General features: G+C 42.9%; 1 protein-coding gene across 1 annotated transcript; it reads left to right on the forward strand.

Annotated features, from left to right (window-relative positions):
- Positions 1-1,492: 1,492 nt before the first annotated feature.
- On the forward strand, positions 1,493-18,559 carry RAB20 (RAB20, member RAS oncogene family). The gene is made up of 2 exons (XM_060785009.2): positions 1,493-1,790; positions 15,949-18,559. Exons 1-2 carry the CDS (start codon positions 1,622-1,624, stop codon positions 16,479-16,481), a joined length of 702 nt encoding a protein of 233 aa, XP_060640992.2. The 5' UTR covers positions 1,493-1,621; the 3' UTR covers positions 16,482-18,559.
- Positions 18,560-19,831: the final 1,272 nt, after the last annotated feature.

A 19,831-nucleotide genomic window follows, 5' to 3' on the forward strand; every position in this document is an offset into this window, starting at 1 on the left:
TTGTCCGAATGCCCGACCACCGTCTCCCAAAGCAGTTGCTCTACTCCGAACTCAAGAATGGAAAACAGACTGTTGGTGGACAGGAAAAGAGACTTAAAGATGGGCTCAAAGCCAACCTTAAACACTCTGGCATAGACACTGAGAACTGGGAAGCCCTGGCCCTTGAGCGCTCCAGTTGGAGGTCAGCTGTGACCAGCAGTGCTGCAGAATTTGAAGAGGCATGAATGGAGGGCGAAAGAGAGAAACATGCCAAGAGGAGGTTGCATCATGCCAACCCCGACCGGGACCGCCTTCCACCTGGAAACCAATGCCCTCACTGCGGGAGACGATGCAGATCAAGAATAGGGCTCCACAGTCACCTACAGACCCACCACCAGGATACTAAACTCGGAGGACTGTCATCCTCGGACTATGAGGGATCACCTAAGTATGTAAGTATATTCCAGGGCCCTTCCACACAGCCCTATCTCCCAGAATAGCAAGGCAGAAAATCCACAATATCTGCTTTGAACTGGGTTATCTGAATCCACACTGCCATGTATTCCAAGCCCCACACTGTTCTATCTCTTAGAACAGGGGTCCTCAAACTAAGGCTTGAGGGCTGGATACGGCCCTCAAAAGTTATTTACCCGGCCCTCGCTCAGGGTCAACTTAAATCTGAAACTACTGGAAAGCACACAACAACAACACTATCTCATCAGCCAAAACCAGGCCCACACTTCCCATTGAAATACCTTTTTTTGTGTGTGTCAGGAGCGACCTGAGAAACTGCAAGTCGCTTCTGGTGTGAGAGAATTGGCTGTCTGCAAGGACGTTGCCCAGGGGACACCCGGATGATTTGATGTTTTTATCATCCTCGTGGGAGGCTTCTCTCATGTCCCCGCATGAGGAGCTGGAGCTGATAGAGAGAGCTCATCCGCCTTTCCCTGGATTCGACCTGCAATCTGTCGGTCTTCAGTCCTGTCAGCACAATGTTTGACCCACTGCGCCACCGGAGGCTCCATTGAAATACTAATAAGTTTATATTTGTTAAAATTGTTCTTCATTTTAGTTATTGTATTGTTTTAAAGTGTTTTTGCGCTACAAATAAGATATCTGCAGTGTGCATAGGAATTCATTCATGGTTTTTTTTTCAAATTATAATCCAGCCCTCCAACAGTTTGAGGGACTGTGACCTGGCCCTCTGTTTAAAAAGTTCGAGGACCCCTGTCTTAGCATATCAAGGCAGGAAATCCCACAATACCTGCTTTGAACTGGGTTACCTGAGTCCACACTCAGAGATTTTCCGCCTTGATATTCTGGGGGACAGGGCTGTGTGGAAGGTCCCATTGTGGATGACCTGCCTTGATACTCTGGGTTCTATGGCTGTGTGGAAGGGCCTTGTGGGACAGTGAAGAAGTTTGGCCTCAAGCAAGGACTGCCTGGTTTCCTCCAGAGGCCTTTCCTTGCAGTCTAACCTGGGCTCTGGAGTTGGGAGCTCGGCTGGAGGGAGGGAGGGAAGGAGGGGCGGGCGGCCTTCCTTCCAGGACGGGAGCTGGGCCTGCCCTCTCTCCGCCCCGTCCTCCTCCTTCCTTCCTTCCTTCCTGAGCCTGGGGCTGTCCCTCTCCTTCCCTCCTTCGCCATGAAACCCGATGGCAAAGTGGTGCTGCTGGGCGACATGAACGTGGGCAAGACGTCGCTGCTGCACCGCTACATGGAGCGCCGCTTCCAGGAGACCGTCAGCACCGTCGGAGGCGCCTTCTACCTCAAGCAGTGGGGCGCCCACAACATCTCCGTCTGGGACACCGCCGGTGAGACCCCCCCGCTCCCTCTCCCCCTCTGGGCCTGGGTGGAAGCCCCCCCTCTCTCTTTACAGCCCTCCATTGGGAGCAGAGTGTGGAGGACTTGTGTTGTGGAAGGCTTTCATGGCTGGAACCACTAGGTTGCTGTGAATTTTCTGGGCTGTATTCCCCGGGCAGAGAGCAGCCAGGCTTTGAAGCTGCAAGGCTAATCAAGGCGGCCAATTGCAACATTCACACTTGCCTCAAGCAGACAAGAGTTCACAGCAGGATATAATAATAACAACAACTATAATAATAATAATAATAATAATAATAGTTGTTATTATTATTATTATTATTATTATTATTATTATATCCAGGCTGTATTCCCTGGGCAGTAAGCAGCCAGGCTTTGAAGCTACAAGGCTAATCAAGGCGGCCAATTGCAACATTCACACTTGCCTCAAGCAGACAAGAGTTCACAGCAGGATATAACAACAACAACAACAACTATAATAATAATAATAATAATAATAATAACAACAACAACAACTATTATTATTATTATTATTATTATATCCAGGCTGTATTCCCCGGGCAGTAAGCAGCCAGGCTTTGAAGCTGCAAGGCTAATCAAGGCGGCCAATTGCAACATTCACACTTGCCTCAAGCAGACAAGAGTTCACAGCAGGATATAATAATAACAACAACAACAACAACAACTATAATAACAACAACAACAACTATAATAATAATAACAACAACAACAACAACTATTATTATTATTATTATTATTATTATTATATCCAGGCTGTATTCCCCGGGCAGTAAGCAGCCAGGCTTTGAAGCTGCAAGGTGGCCAATTGCAACATTAACACTTGCCTCAAGCAGACAAGAGTTCCCAGCAGGATATAATAATAATAATAATAATAATAATAATAATGACAACAACAACAATAACAAATCTCTACGTGGGGTTGCCTTTGAAGACAGCTCGGAAGCTTCAACTAGTCCAGCGTTCAGCAGCCATGATTCTAACAGGAGCGGGTTGCAGGGAGCATACAACCCCCCTGCTGTGCCAACTCCACTGGCTACCGACTTGCTACTGGGCTCAATTCAAACCGTTTAAAGCCCTAAACGGTTCCGGCCCAAGCTACCTATCTGACCGCATCTCTGCCTATGAACCCACCAGGACTTTGAGATCTTCCGGGGAGGCCCTGCTCTCGATTCCGCCTGCCTCCCAGGCTCGGCTGGCGGGGACGAGAGATAGGGCCTTCTTGGTGGTGGCCCCTCGGCTGTGGAACGCCCTTCCCACGGACATTAGACTAGCTCCATCATTAATGGTATTCCGCAAGAAGGTAAAGACCTGGTTATTTCAGCAGGCATTCGAATAATTGTGCAATGACTGGTAATGACATAGGAATGGAACAGTGGATGACGAATCTGGATCATGTTTTTAGTGATGAGACCTTGTGAATGGTTATTATAGTAACTGTGTATTAATGGTGTAGATTAGGTTATTAACTGCTTTATATTGGTGTTGAATTTTGCTATGTCCTGTGTTTTGTGAACCGCTGTGAGTCGCCTCCGGGCTGAGAACAGCGGTATAGAAGTAAAGTAAGTAAGTAAATAAATAAATAAAATATTATTATTATTATATCCGGGCTGTATTCCCCGGGCAGTAAGCAGCCAGGCTTTGAAGCTGCAAGGCTAATCAAGGTGGCCAAATGCAACATTCACACTTGCCTCAAGCACACAAGAGTTCCCAGCAAGATATAATAATAATAATAATAACAACAACAACAATAATAATAACAACAACAATAATAATATAATAATAATAATAATTATTATTATTATATCCGGGCTGTATTCCCCAGGCAGTAAGCAGCCAGGCTTTGAAGCTGCAAGGCTAATCAAAGTAGCCAATTGCAACATTCACACTTGCCTCAAGCAGACAAGAGTTCCCAGCAGGATATAAAGTTTTTAAATTATTATTATTATTATTATTATTATTTTTTCTGGGCTGTATGGGCATGTGCCAGAAGCATTCTCTCCTGATGTTTCCCCTGCATCTTTTTTTTTGTTTTTGAGATTTTCCATTAAAATATATACCGTAACTAAGATCTAGGAAAACTAAAAGAAGTGAAAGAAAAAACAAAACCAAACCAATACAAACCACAAATTAAATAAAACACAGAAAAGAAAAGGGAAATGACAAAAAAGACAAAACAAACAAGAAAAAAAAACCATCGCCCCCTCATCTATGGCAGGCATCCTCAGAGGTGGTAAGGTCTGTTGGAAACTAGGCAAATGGGGTGTATATATCTGTGGAATAAAGGGTTCCCTGGGCAGAAAGCCGCCAGGCTTTGCAGCTGCAAGTCCATTTAATGCTAATCAAAGTGACCAATTGATCCATTCACACTTGCCTCAAGCAGATAAGAGTTCCCAGCAGGATATAAATAAAGTTTTTAAATTATTATTATTATTATTTTCTGAGCTGTATGGGAATGTCCCAGAAGCATTCTCTCCTGACATTTCCCCCGCATCGATAGCAGGCATCCTCAAAGGATTGGAAACTAGGCAAGTGGGGTGTATATATCTGTGGAATAAAGGATTCCCTGGGCAGGAAGCAGCCAGGCTTTGAAGCCACAAGGCCATTTAATGCTAATCAAAGTGGCCAATTGCAACGTTCACACATGCCTTAAACTGACAAGAGTTCCCAGCAGGATATAAATAAAGTTTTAAAATAATAATAATTATTATCTGGGCTGTATAGCCATGTTCCAGAACCATTATCTCTTGGCGTTTCGCCCACATCTATGGCAGTAAGCAGCCTGGCTTTGAAGCTGCAAGGCCATTTAATGCTAATCAAGGTGGCCAATTGCAACATTCACACTTGCCTCAAGCAGATAAGAGTTCCCAGCAGGATATAAATAAAGTTTTAAATATTATTATTATTATTATTATTATTATTATTTTCCAGGCTGTATGGCCATGTTCCGGAAGCATTATCTCTTGACGTTTAGCCCACATCTGTAGCAGTAAGCAGCCAGTGTTGAAGCTGCAAGGCTATTCAGTGCTAATCAAGGGGATCAATTGCAACATTCACACTTGCCTCAAGGAGGCAGGCAGTTCTTTCTCCCACCCTGGACTTTCCACAGATATATAAACCTCACTTGGCTGTTTTCCGACAGACCTCACAACCTCTGAGGATGTCTGCCATAGGTATGGGCGAAATGTCAGGAGAGAATGCTTCTGAAACATGGCCATACAGCTCGGAAAACTCACAGCAACCTGTTGAGTTGTTTGGAAGGACGGCCTATGGATGATAGGCAGCCCCATCAGAGCTTTCACTGCCCCTGACTTAATGCTATGGGCAGTTCAAGCATTTTGGAAGCCGCTTCCTTGGAAACTTTTAAACAGAGGCAGGGATCTGTCAGGGATACTTTCTGCTTTTCCTGCACAAAGTATCCCTGGAGGAGCAGGTCTTTTGTGGAGCAGGTCTTTTGTGCTGTTAGTACATTGGAGATCACGTCTTTTGTTTGTTGCATTTCTTTTTTTATTAATAAACTTTAATTTGAGAAAAAAATACAGTTGGGGGTTGGACTAGATGGCAGATGTGGTCTCTTCCAACTCTGTTAGTCTATGATTCACTGCCACAGGCTCAATCTCTGGGCAGTTGAGGCATGGGCAAAAGGTGGCCCTCGGGGTGTTTTGGACTTCAACTCCCACAATTTCTAACAGCTGGTAAGCTGGTTGGGAGTTCTGGGAGCTGAAGTACAAAAGACCTGGAAGACCGATATTTGGACCTTATTGCTTGAGGAATTATTCAGTTTCTGAGATTTTGAACAGGTCCCATCACATGACATTTGCCCCATCCTTCCAGTATTCTGCCGGAACCTGTCTGCAAAGCATCACAGAAACTGATTATTTGCAGGTTGAGTTCTAATTGTGTTTTTTGAAATACTATGGAAATTAGTCTTTTGGAAATGAGGCAAGTGGGGTTTATATGTCTGTGTACTGTCCAGGGTGGGAGAAAGAACCTTTGTCTGTTGGAGGCAACTGTTGCAATTGGCTACCTTGATTAGCATTGAACAGCCTTGTAGCTTCAAAGTCTGGCTGCTTCCTGCCTGGAGGATCCTTTGTTGGGAGGTGTTATCTGGTCCTTATTGAGTCTTGTCCGGAATTCCCCTGTTTTTTGAGTGTTGTTCTTTATTTACTGTCCTGATTTTAGCGTTTTTAAATACTGGTTATCAGATTTTTTTCATTTCTGTGGTTTCCTCCTTCCTGTTTAAATTGTCCACATGCTTGTGGATCTCAGTGGCTTCCCTGTGTAGTCTTTGACATGAATCAAAGACCATGAAAAGCACTGCAGACTAAGTCAACCAGAGAAGTCAGCTATAGCAGAGCATTTGATGAACCAACCTGGAAACAGTATATTATTTCAGTGGTTCTCAACCTGGGGGTTGGGACCCCTAGAGGGGTCGCGAGGGGGTGTCAGAGGGGTAGCCAAAGACCATCACAGACAGTATTTTCTGTTGGTCATGGGAGTTCTATGTGGGAAGTCTGTCCCAATTCTGTCATTGGTGGGTTTCAGAATGCTCTTTGGTTGTAGGTGAATTATAAATCCCAGTAACTGCAACTTCCAAATGTCAAGGTCTATTTCCTCCAAACTCCATCTGTGTTCATATTTGGGCATATTGGGTATTTGTGCCAAGTTTGGTTCAGATCCATCATTGTTTGAGTCCACAGTGTTCTCTGGATGTAAGTTAACTACAACTCCCAAACTCAAGGTCAAAGCCCACCAAACCCTTCCAGTATTCTCTGTTTGTCATTGGAGTGCCAGGTTTGGTTCAATTCCATCATTGTTTGAGTCCACAGTGCTCTCTGGATGTAGGTGAACTACAACTCCCAAACTCAAAGCCCATCAAAACCTTCCAATATTCTCTGTTTATCATTGGAGTGCCAAGTTTGGTTCAATTCCATCATTGGTGGAGTTCAGAATGCTCTCTGAATGTAGGTGAACTACGACTCCTAAACTCAAGGTCAATGCCCACCAAACCCTTCCAGTATTTTCTGTTGGTAATGGGAGATCTGTGTGCCACGTTTGGTCCAATTCCATCGTTGGTAGAGTTCAGAATGCTCTGTGATTGTAGGTGAACTATAAATCCCAGCAACTACAACTCCCAAAGGACAAAATCAATCCTCTCATCCCAACCCCACCAGTATTCAAATTTGGGCATATTGGATATTTGTGCCGAATTTGGTCCAATGAATGAGAATACATCCTACATATCAGATATTTACGTAACGATTCACAACAGTAGCAAAATGACAATTATGAAGTAGCAATGAAAATAATTTAATGGCTGGGGGTCACCACAACATGAGGAACTGTATTAAGGGTTGTGGCATTAGGAACGTTGAGAACCACTGTATCAGACTATACAAAGAAGCCATTGAAACCCACAAGTATGTGGAGAATTTCAACAGATAGGAGGAAATCATGAAAATTGTTAACAAAATCTGACTACCAGACTTGGCCAGGATTCGGCCCATTGAAACAGAACAAGAGTGGTTTCCAAATAAGTATGCCTCAAGTAGTGATGTCAGTGAGCGTCACATGAGGAAGGCATGCAGTGTTTTCCTTCTGCTCCTTCATTTGAGTGACGCTTGAAATCTTATGACTATGCACAGCAGGCATCACTGATCTTACCTATTTACTGACTTTGTCCCTTTTTCTTTCACAACAGGCGGGTATACCGCATTTTGCTTGGTTGTACTCATTTGTTGTTGTTGTTGTGCACCTTGAAGTCAACTCTGACTAATGTTGCCACAGGGTTTTCTTGGCAAGATTTATTCAGAGGAGATTTGCCTTTGCCTTCTCGCTAAGACTCCGGGAGTGAGGCTTGCTCCCTCTACCTCTGTATGAGCTGTCTTAAATCGTTTGTTTTTGTGTTTCTTGTCATTGTAACTAAAGGCTCATTAATGTTTTAGAGCAGTGGTCCTCAAACTTTTTAAACAGAGGGCCAGGTCACAGTCCCTCAAACGGTTGGAGGGCCAGATTATAATTTGAAAAAACACATGAATGAATTCCCACGCACACTGCACATAGCTTATTTGTAGTGCAAAAAAACACTTAAAAACAATACAATAATTAAAATGAAGAACAATTTTAACAAATATGAACATTAGTGTGCTGGTACAGCTGTACCAGAAGCCTAAATTTCCTTTCTATGCATGTGTTTGTTTTGGCCATGCATTTTGCAGTTGGGTGGTTCCTTCTAGGCTGCAGCCATAGGGCCAGTCACCTGCCTATCATTGTTAAGTTCTTTAGTTCCTCCCCTTTCCCCAGGGTTCTGGGAGGGAAAAGAAAGTTTTTAGTTCAGTCTTACAGTTTAGAAGCTCAGTTACAGGATATGAGAGCTTTTTCCATCTGTAGAGGAGCTCCATTTCTCACAAACTTCAGGGGGAAACAGTTCCACTAAGAAATATAGCCAGTTTTGCTGGAAGGTAAAGGACACCAGCTGGAAAATCTACAAAGACTTGGCCGGTAAGGTCTACTCGGGTTACCCATAAAGCAAATTGGAACCGGGAGTAGGGCCCCATGCCAGCCTAAGAACAGATTGCCCAGAGAAGGGTCAAGGATTTCCTTTATAGAAGAAAGAAACCGTTCTTGAAGCAAGTTGCCTGTCCTTTGTAGGCAGATTAAGAAAGCTACCAGTTTTCCAGAGTTTTAAAGTATTTGATTGATTTGTTGAAGATTTAAGCATTAATACAGAACCTTGTTAAACTTTCTAAGCTTCTAAAGACTTTGTATAGGAAAATCCATAGGGCTTCTCAGCCGAGGCACCCTGGTGTCCCGCTGGGCACAAAGAGCACGTCCTGTTTTAAAAGACAATTGCTATAGGCCCAGCGTGTGTCATCACAATTAGTATTTCAATGGGAATTGTGGGCCTGCTTTTGACTGATGAGATAGGATTGTTGTTGTTGTTGTTGTTGTTGTGTGCTTTCAAGTCATTTCAGACTTAGGCTGACCCTGAGCGAGGGCCGGGTAAATGACCTTGGAGGGCTGTATCTGGCCCTCGGGCCGTAGTTTGAGGACCCCTGTTTTAGGGCATTTGGAGCAGATTGATAGATATTTTTTTACTTCTTATTAACTTATTTTAAGAAGGATCGGATGACTGAGAAATCTTGAGACATGCCTTGTGTTTATTATATAGTTTTCTTTCTTTCAGGAGTGAGTTTCCCTTCCTAGGGGTAGATTTCTCCCACCTCCTGTTGTCTCACCCCTGTTCTTAACTATGAGGTGCTTGTGAGTTGGATGTTTGTACTCGGGGACTGACTGTATTTATGTACAGCAATCTACATTTATTCATTTACTAGCTATCCCCTGCTATGCATTGCTGTGGCCCAGTCTGGTGATCTGGAAAATAAAGTAATGAGAAAGTGTTGGTTTCTAATATATGTAATTTTTTGATGCTTGCGAGTTAAAAGTATTTATTGTGGTTTCTTTGTCAGTGTGTTGATGTGGAGATTGTCTGGTTTGCCTACTCTGGAACATGCAACATATAATTGTCCTTCTTTAGGGCTCCCTTTCAAATCTATGGTACTATATCTGTGTGTGCGTGAATCATATCTATCTATCTATATCGATGGCTGGATGGCTCTTTGTCAGGAGGGCTTTGATTATGTTTTTTTGCCCCGATGAAGGGAGTTGGACTGGATGGCCTTAAGTATTTTCTGTTTTTTTTCTTCTGTATTTCACTTTCCCCAGCTCAGACAGAGAGCCTCCATGCACTGCTAGTTTCACAGGAAAAAGAGGAGGAACTGTTCTGTTTTGTTGAATTTTATTGTTATACTAATACAAACCAACAGCTTTGGGATTATTGGAGATAGAAGGGGTAGAAATAATTTCAGTGACTTCATGTATCACTTTTTTTGCCAAGATAAAGTCTACTTTGAAACAAAGCTTTCAAACTGTTTATACAGTGTCATAAAACTGTATACAGGAGTTATAAAATTAACTCTTTTATACATTTGTCTAATACGTACAAACAGTTGGATAGTTTTGTAATTTAGGCAGCATAAGTAAATAAATGCAATTGTAAAATGAGTCAAAGCCGAGTTGCAATTCAAACAGTTCAAAGCTTGCATACCGCAATACATCAGATCTTCAGCCAATTCATTTTATCTTTCCAAATATTTAGATGTGACATTGGAGAAGATCCGAATAGGGTGTTAGTGTTCCTGAAGGCAATAAACAGAAAACCAAGTAGCATAGGAACTTGTCTTTGTCCCCGTCCCCTCCATCCCATTTCTTGCATGTGTTACTTGCGGTTTGCTCCATCTCAGGGCCCTTCCACACACCCCCATATCCCACAATATCAAGGCAGAAAATCCCACGTTATCTGAGTGTGGACTCAGATAACTCAGTTCAAAGCAGATATTGTGGGATTTTATGCCTTGATAGTTCTGGGATACTGGGCTGTGTGGAAGGGCCCTCAGAGATGGCAGCAGAATCCCTTTACTGGTGCTGCTGGTCCTCTCTTTTAGGGCTCTTCCACACAGCCCAACCTGATAACTAGTCAGTTTCTGTCAGAAGCAAATTGCGAATATACTGCAAGTTGCTCCTGGTGTGAGAGAATCGGCTGTCTGCAAGGACGTTGCCTAGGGGATGCCCGGATGTGTTACCACCATGTGGGAGGCTTCTTCCATGTCCCTGCATGGGAAGCTGGGGCTGACAGATGGGAGCTCACCACATCTCCCATATTCGAATCGCTGACTTTCAGATCTTCAGGTCAGCAGTTCAGCCTGCACAAGGGTTGAACTCATTGCACCACCGTGGCTCCAACTGAAATAATAGTACAAATGCAGTTACATACAGTTTTCTGGGCCAAAGGAAGCAGGAAGTGGAATGTGGCAATAGTGAGAGATTCTGCTTTACTGTGCAGAAATATTACAGTCTAAAAGTGCTAAAGAAGAGCCTAATGCTGTATACACAGAACAGATTTAACTTTTATCCCTACAGCAAATGTGGCTTTCTCCACTTTTATTCTGTCTTCATTATAATCCTGTGATCTATGTTGAATTTAGACAGTGATTGAGTTTTAGTAAATTTCATGATGACTTCAATCCAGGTCCCCCAAATCATAGTCTGCTATTAGTCATATCAGATTGGGTGTCCTATAGATGTACAATATCATAAACTTACAAACAAATTTGCTCGTTTTAACCCTCTGGGTTAGAATGAAATGTTTATTGTGGTCTCTATGTGCCACCAACGAAGGTGAGGAATTCAGTAATTCAGATCCAGACATTTGTAAGAAGCAAGCATTATAGCTGTTGCCAAACCACCAAATAATAATTGAAATCCTAAATTGATAAACGAAAGTAATCAACAGTTCTTCTAAAACAGTGCTTCTCAACCTGGGGGTCGGGACCCCTGAAGGGATTATGAGGGGGTGTCAGAGGGGTCGCCAGAGACCATCAGAAAACACAGTATTTTCTTTTGGTCATGGGGTCCTGTGTGGGACGTTTGGTCCAATTCTATCATTGGTGGGGTTTAGAATGCACTTTGATTGTAGGTGAACTGTAAATCCCAGCAAATACAACTCCCAAATATCAAGGTCTATTTCCCCCACCTCCACCAGTGTTCAAATTTGAGCATATTGAGTATTTGTGCCAAGTTTGGTCCAGATCCATCATTGTTTGAGTCCACAGTGCTCTCTGGATGTAGGTGAAATACAACTCCCAAACTTAAGGTCAATACCCACCAAACCCTTCCAGTATTTTCTGTATCCCATGTTTGGTTCAATTTCATTGTTGATGGGGTTCAGAATGCTCTTTGATTGTAGGTGAACTACAACTCCCAAATGACAAAATCAATCCCCCTCAACCCCACCAGTATTCAAATTTGGGCATATTGAGTATCCGTGCCAAGTTTGGTCCAGATCCACCATTGTTTGAGTCCACAGTGTTCTCTAGATATAGATGAACTACAACTTCTAAATTCAAGGTCAATGCCTACCAAACCCTTCCAGTATTTTCTGTTGGTCATGGGAGTTCTGTGTGCTAAGGTTCAATCATTGGTGGAGTTCAGAATGCTCTTTGATTGTAGGTGAACGATAAATCCCAGCAGCTACAACTCCCAAGTGACAAAATCAATCCCCCTCCAACCCCACCAGTATTCAAATTTGGGCCTATTGAGTATTAGTGCCAAACTTAGTCCAGTGAATCAAAATACATCCTGCATATCAGATATTTACATGACGATTCATAACAGTAGCAAAATAACAGTTATGAAGAAGCAAGGAAAATAATGTTTTGGTTGGGGGTCACCACAACAGGAGGAAATGTATGAAGGGGTTGGAAAAGGTTGGAAAACTCTGTTCTAAAACATTAAGAATAACATTAAATTACTGAGAAGAAAAAGCTATATCAAGGAAAGTAAAATGGGGAGAAAAGACTAATTGCAGTCTGTAAACAACTAGTTAATAGCATCATATAAAATGAGCATGATAAACCGCACAAACCCACCAGACTCACAAGACTAATACAGCTCTTAATTGTCAGCATATTCATACAAATCCAGGAGTTTCCCTGCTTTCTAGTGCACAGGGTTCATGCAACTTCGCCTTAGTTTTAGTTCCTTCTTTCTGTGCCCTTAGCTATAAGGTAGGTAAAGGTAGTCCCCTGACATTAAATCCAGTCATGTCTGACTCTGGGGTGTGGTGCTCATCTCCATTTCTAAGCCGAAGAGCCAGCGTTGTGTGTAGACACCTCCAAGGTCATGTGGCCGGCATGACTGCATGGAGCGCCGTTACCTTCCCGCCGGAGCGGTACCTATTGATCTACTCACATTTGCATGTTTTCGAACTGCTAGGTTGGCAGAAGCTGGGGCTGACAGCGGAAGCTCATGCCGCTCCCCGGAATCGAACCTGCGACCTTTCGATCAACAAGCTCAGCAGCTCAGTGCTTTAACCCACTGCGCCACCGGGGGCTCCCGCCCTTAGCTATACTGATCATTTAATGCTAGCTTCAAGCTGCAGCCAGACAACAAACTCTTACCAAAGTGTGCGAAAGAAAGCCCTCAATGTACATCATGCCCTTAATGTAGTTTGAGTGATCATAGCATTCAAGAGCTTTTTTAAGTTAAAAAAAAGTCAAAGTTTGATTAATGTTGGGCCTAAAAAAACATACTTTTGCAAAGTATGTGTGGCAGGTTGCTTGACCCTGGCATACAGCTATTGTGAGCTTATGGGCATGGAAAAGGCTGGATGAAGTAAGCTTGAGTTGTGGCACAAGGAGGCGATTATTGCTGGAAGTCTTTCTTGAGTGCGAGAAATAATGGGATGGAAGGAATGGCAGGCAAGAGAATGGGCAATGCCCTGCCTCCCTGCAATATATATACTGCTATACCGGAGCCCACAGTGGTGCAGTGGGTTAAAGCGCTGAGCTGCTGAGCTTGTTGACCGAAAGGTCACAGGTTCGAATCCAGGGAGTGGCGTGAGCTTCCGCTGTCAGCCCCAGCTTCTGCCAACCTAGCAGTTCGAAAACATGCAAATGTGAGGTACTGCTCCAGTGGGAGGGTAATGGTGCTCCATGCAGTCATGTTGGCCACATGACCTTGGAAGTGTCTACGGACAACGCCGCTCTTCGGCTTAGAAATGGAGATGAGCATCATACCCCAGAGTCGGACAAGACTGGACTTCATGTCAGGGGAAAACCTTTACCTTTACCTATAAGTGGCTTGCTTAAGAATGTTAAAGATGTCTATTTATTCAATTGAGTTTGATCTTTTTCCAGTGTATTGGCTCTGACTCTGTACCCAACTCCAGACCGGTTTCATGGCTGGGAGTTTGGACAGCTTATGAAAATTGATGCATTGCTTTGAGTCCATACAGGAATGCATCTCCCACAATCTACTTTCCTTTGGGTGTTTTGTGTTTGTTACTATCCCTAGAACACTTTCTGTCTGTTATGAGACTTCTGCTGTGCTGCGGGTATCCCTTCTCACATTCATTTAAATCCAGTGGAGCTCCTGGTGGTGCAATGGGTTAAAGCAGGGGTCTTCAAACTAAGGCCTGGGGACCAGATACGGCCCTCCAAGGTCATTTACTCAGGGTCAACCTAAGTCTGAAACGACTTGAGAGCACACAACAACAACAACAACAATCTTATTGCATCAGCCAAAAGGAGGTCCACACTTCCCATTGAAATACTAATAAGTTTATATTTGTTCAAATTGTTCTTCATTTTAATTATTGTTTTGTTTTAAAGTGTTTTTTTGCACTACAAATAAGATATGTGCAGTGTGCATAGGAATTCATTCATGTTTTTTTCAAATTATAATCTGGCCCTCCAATTGTTTGAGGGATTGTGACCTGGCCCTCTGTTTAAAAAGTTAGAGGACTCCTGGGTTAAACCCTTGTGTCAGCAGGATTGCTGACCGATAGGTCAATGGTTTGAATCTGTGGAGAGTGGATTGAGCTCAAGCTCCCCATGCTGGGCATAAGAGAAGCTTCCCATAAGGATGGTAAAACATCAAACACCCTGGCATCCCCTGGGCAACGTCCTTGCAGACAGCCAATTCTCTCACACCAGAAGTGAATTGCAGTTTCTCAAGTTGCTCTGGACACAAAAAAAGTGGATGTCTTCCCTGCTTCCCTTTGATTATCAGCATCCAATATTAATCCCAGAAAATACATGTTTGTCATGGAAAGACTTGAGCAGTGATACCCTTTCTTCCATTTGGGACTCTTCTTCTTCAAGGGACTTTGGTGGCATAAAGTTCTTCTTTGCTATCCTGCTTTGCTAAGTTTAGCCTTCCTCATTCTGTGAAGAAAGAAGTCAAGGAAGCATCTTGGCTCTCCGCTTAGCCATGTTGCACCCACCCTGTGATAAGTTCACTCAAGTTCCTCCTAGATGGGACTTTGCCTCCCTCCTTTGCAGAGCTGATTTACATAGAAGGTTGATCTAGGGCAGCGGTTCTCAACCTGGGGGTTCGCGACCCCAAGGGGGGTCGCTGAGCAATTTTCAGGGGGTCGCGAGGCTGCCTTGGTTGGCCCCGCCCCTGTCAAAATGGCTGCTGACCCCCTGTGCCAGGCAAAAAGCTAGCACTCCTGGTCAGCTCCTCCTCCTGCTCTTCCCGCAGGGCTGTGGGGTGGCAGGAGGAGTTTGCAGGAAAAGGCACGCACGGAAGGCTTGCCTTTCTGTCTGGCCCTTGCACCTTTCTGAGCTCAGAAGGGTGTGGGGGCCAGGCTGAGGGCTCCCGCACCTTTCCCAGTAACTGCAATTCCCAAATGTCAAGACCTGTTCCCCCAACCTCCACCAGTGTTCATATTGGGCATATTGAGTATTTGTGCCAAGTTGGGCCCAAATGTACAGTCGTTTGGGTTCACAGCACTCTCCATATGTAGGTGAACTACATCTCCCGTAAGTCATTGTCAATTCCTCCCAGCCCTCTCCAGTATTTTCTGTTAGTCATTGGGGTTCTTTGTGCCAAGTTTGTTCCAGGTCTATAATTTGTGGGGGTCTCAGTGGTTTGTGGAACTCAGAGGTGAATTGGTTGAAGGTACTACAAATCCCATCATCCATTGTCCATACTCCCCAAGCATATTGTTTTTGTGATCAGTCACTATGCTTTAACTATGTTCAATTTGTAACAATGAAAATACATCCTGCATATCAGATATTTCCATTATGCTTCAAAATTACCATTATGAAGTAGCAACGAAAATATGGTTGGGGGTCACCACAACATGAGGAACTTTATTTAGGGGTCACGGCATTAGAAAGGTTGAGAACCACTGATCTAGGGACTCGGCTGAGGGACTCTATTCCTAATTTGAGGGATGTTTATTATAAATTGGCTTTACTTTCTTAGTGGATAGCTCAGCCAATGGATTTGAATGAATGACCTCTTGGGCAAAATATTACATTTGAACATTGGGAGTGGAGGAACTGGTTTCAGTGGCAGAAATATTACCCTTGCCCAGTTCTGTATGTCCTAGTCATATGATATATGAGATTTATGGTTGAAAATCCTTTTCATAGTCTCATTCTGTGATACTTGCAAGATGCTGTAGAAGGAAATGAACTGTTTTGCAGATTGTATTGAAGGTATTTCATTTTTAATACACAGTCTGTATTCCATAGACCTTTTTCTGTTCCTCTCTTCTAGGTCGTGAACAGTTTCATGGCCTTGGGTCCATGTACTGCCGAGGAGCAGCGGCTGTCATCCTTACCTACGATGTCACGAATTTGCAGAGCATGGTGGAACTGGAGGACAGGTTCCTTGCCTTAACAGACACGGCCAATTCAGACTGCATCTTTGCTATTGTCGGGAACAAAGTGGACCTCACAGATACATATGCCTTTCTCCACGAAACAGAGGACAATGATCCATCTGAGAAACCCAACAACAGTTTCATGTCTACCAAGATGAAAAAACAAGTTCATGTAGATGACGCCATTGCACTTTATAAGAAAATCCTAAAATACAAAATGTTGGATGAGAAGAATGTCCCAGCTGCAGAAAAAATGTGCTTCGAAACCAGTGCGAAAACAGGCTATAATGTAGATTGCCTCTTTGAAACTGTATTTGAGATGGTGGTGCCAGTAATTTTGCAGCACAAAGCAGAAGGTTTGCCACAAACTGTTGATTTAAACAGTTACAAGACAACAAAAAACACACAGTTTGTCTGCTGCAGATAAAAAATGAATGTGATTGGTCCACACTAATTTGAAGAGTGTAATCACTGAAGTTGGTGAAGGCTACAGTGCAAGAATGTCAAGGTCAATTAGACAAATTACATTGTTGTAGAATAGATCTATGACACTGAACAGAGACAAAGCTTTAGGTGATTGGGAGCTTGGAGCAAAGTTTGATTTTTAAGTAAATCCTCCATACATGATGCCTTAAGACAAGTTCATTGTGATTTCTCCCAATTAAAGGTGTGTTTCTCCTCTGCCTGATGCTCTTCATGTCCACTTTCTCTGTTTGAAATAGCATGTTGCTATTTTTCCATTTTTTTAATATCAAGTAAGAGTTGCTATTCAGAAGTACTTTTTAGGAAAGAAAAGTTTCATACAGAATGTGTCTGCACAATCAAAAGTAACTTGCCCCAGGCTAATAAACAAATATGTCCCTTTGCCTTGCAGAAGGAAAAAGCAAGGGGTAAAATCATAAAGGTACTGAATATATTTATCCACTGTTAATTTAACTAGAAATACATTTGTTGTTAGGTGAAAAATCTGTTTATATTTCTGTGACCAAAAATGAACGTAAGGGGAAGAAAATTCATAATGTTGATGGGAAATTGTTCAGTTTTAATCTGCGTTGTTGGCTTTTTATTACTTTTCTACAGGCTTGATTGTCATAATTGCTTTTATGTAGCAAAGTGGAAACTGTAATTACTGCAATGAGAAATTATTGTCTTAAAGTGGACCAGAGTTCTAGCGTTGAAAGGAATCCTGAAGGTCATGTTGTCCAGACCCTGGAGAGGCAGGAAATTCACAACCCAAGCACCCCTGAGAGATGGACATCAACCCTCTGATTAAAAATATACACTGAAGAGAATCCACCACCTTCTGTGCTGGTCTATTCCACTATCAACCCACTTCTAATGTTACAAACGTCTTCTTAATGAAAAGCATACCTTCTGTCTTAAGTTTAAATCCTATGTATTGGTGAGGGAAATTTGTTCTGTACTTACCCAATGGCATTATTGCAGATATTTGTTCAGAACTGAGTATCAGTCCTTGAAACTGATTCCAAGACAAGATCCCATTAAGGCTTGGGTGAGCATTGGGGCCTGTGTGCTGTTGCGCGCTGGGCTCCTATAAAAGGCTATAAACAGGACTTAATTCCTGTGAGCCCAACGGGATGCCGGGGTTGCCTCAGAGAGAGGTTTTTTGGGATTTTCCTGAAAAGATGGGCTTCAAAGTCTTTAAAGATGCAACAAAATCTTTATTACTGAACAAATAACAAGGCTTCAACGATTGGATTCAAAGTTTTCTTAATACACTGTTGGCTTTCTCGATCGTGCCCCCAAGGGCAGGCAACTGTTCCTTCACTGTTGGGAAAATCCCTGACCTCTCCCTGGGCAATCTGTCTTCTCTTCTGTTGGCGTGGGGCCCCTACACCTGGTCCAAAATGCTTTATGGTTGCCGCGAAGGGCCCTTACCGAAACAGAGACCTTTGCAGAACTTCCAGGAGGAGGAAGATGTTCATTTACCAGTGATGGCTGGCTGAAGCGCTGTGGGACTGGATCCCTAGCAAGAGAGCTGAGAGGCTGTAAGTTCCTCAGCAAACTGTAAAGTCCCCAGCAAAGGCTGTGCTGAGACTGTATATCCCTGGCCAAGCTATGGGGCTATTTCTTCCTGGCCAAGCTGTAAATGATGAAGCCTTTCACAGGAGGTCCTGGTTTACGTCCTTAAGAAAGACTTCTCTGTGTGGATTGACCTAAAATGGCTCCTATTCCCTCCAAAACCCAAAAAGGGGGCGGAACTAGGGAACCTAATGATAATTGACAGGTCATTGACCCAATAACTGCAAAGTAAGGAAAGCTATCTAACTGCAAATGCACAGAACTTTAAAAAACATACAACACTCAACAAATAGCAAGATAAGCTGGAGCTCCTGGTACGGCCGTACCAGAACAGCCTGTGTTATGGTAGACAACAAAGAAATTATGGCAGTAACTGGGATATTGATGGGGAACATGCAAAAGCCCTATTGCCAGATAGATCTTCTGAAATTGAAATCTTGTTTATTACTTTAAGGTATTGTTGTTCTTTTTAAAAAACAACAACACACAGTTGAATTATCTTGACTGTGGAAGTGTTGGTGATTTATATCTTTGAATGCATAGTTTACAGCTACTGTCCAAGAGGCCAGGAAAGCTAATATATAATTACATTTTTAAAGCTCAGAATCAATTCTTAGTGCTGAGAACATGCTACAAAAAATAACTTCCTTGCTGCTAGCTAAGGCTTTCCATATCATTTGGTCAGATCTTCTAATGCAATTCAGACAAAGAGAAGAGAAACCCGGTATCTCTCAATGAACTAGTGAAATGAGATCTGAATAACTTTTGTTGTTATCTGCTTTCAGATTATTTGTGATTTATGGCAACCTTATCACAGAGTGTTATTGGCAAGACTTGTTTGGAGGGGTTGCTTTTGTCTCTCTCCAAGGCTAAAAGCATGTGACTTGTCCAAGGTCCCATAGGGGGGTTTCTATGGCTGAATGGTGATTCAAATGTTGATTTCCAGAGTTGTAGTCCAATGCCCAAACTACTACACCATGTTGTCTCTTAATTACTAAATTGTTGAAGTACAGTTTAGTAATCAGTGCAATTGGGGAGATTCAGTGACATTCCTAATTATGACTGAAATCTTTCTTCTAGTAATCGTCCCATAGTAGACCTTGGGGAACTGAACCCCCACATCTACCACCAAAAAACAGCAACTCTTTCAAACTTCCTCATTTTGCCATGTTTTTACCCCACCCACCCCACCCCCCAATTTTAGGTCTAGGAGAGAGACATTTCAAAACAGATAATGTCCAGTATATTTCTGGTTTTTTTTTAAATACCTTTTCTGATCCTAAAACAAGTGCCCTTCCAAAAATAAACATGGATAAAATGCCCCCATGCCCTCTAGAAGGTATTTGGGGCAAAACAAATTGAGAAAAATACTTAAATTCTTTTGGGGGTGGGTGGGTGGGGGGAGATGCTGGAGGCTAGAAATATGTCTCTGGGAACTGCATGTGGCCCATGATGATAATAATAATAATAATAATAATAATAATAATCCTTTATTTGTACCCCACTACCATCTCCCGCAGGACTCGGTGCGGCTTACAAGAGGCCGAGCCCAAAGTACATCATCACAAACCATGATGCATTGCAGCCCCCCCTCCCCAAATTGTAAAGTGTCTCTTTCATCCATCCACACTCAAAAAAAGAAGTTACATGAAATGTTTTTATTTATCTTTTTAGACTTTGGCTTAATGGAGCATTTATTTCTTCAAATCAGAATATTTATCAGCTTTCCATCAT

The sequence above is a fragment of the Anolis sagrei genome, chromosome 1, assembly GCF_037176765.1.
Source record: "Anolis sagrei isolate rAnoSag1 chromosome 1, rAnoSag1.mat, whole genome shotgun sequence".
Lineage (NCBI taxonomy): Eukaryota > Metazoa > Chordata > Lepidosauria > Squamata > Dactyloidae > Anolis > Anolis sagrei.

Coding starts and splice junctions, on each gene's coding strand:
- RAB20 (XM_060785009.2), top strand. CDS start 1,622: ATGAAACCCGATGGCAAAGTGGTGCTGCTGGGCGACATGAACGTGGGC. Junction 1,791..15,948: donor CTCCGTCTGGGACACCGCCG/GTGAGACCCCCC, acceptor CCTCTCTTCTAG/GTCGTGAACAGTTTCATGGC.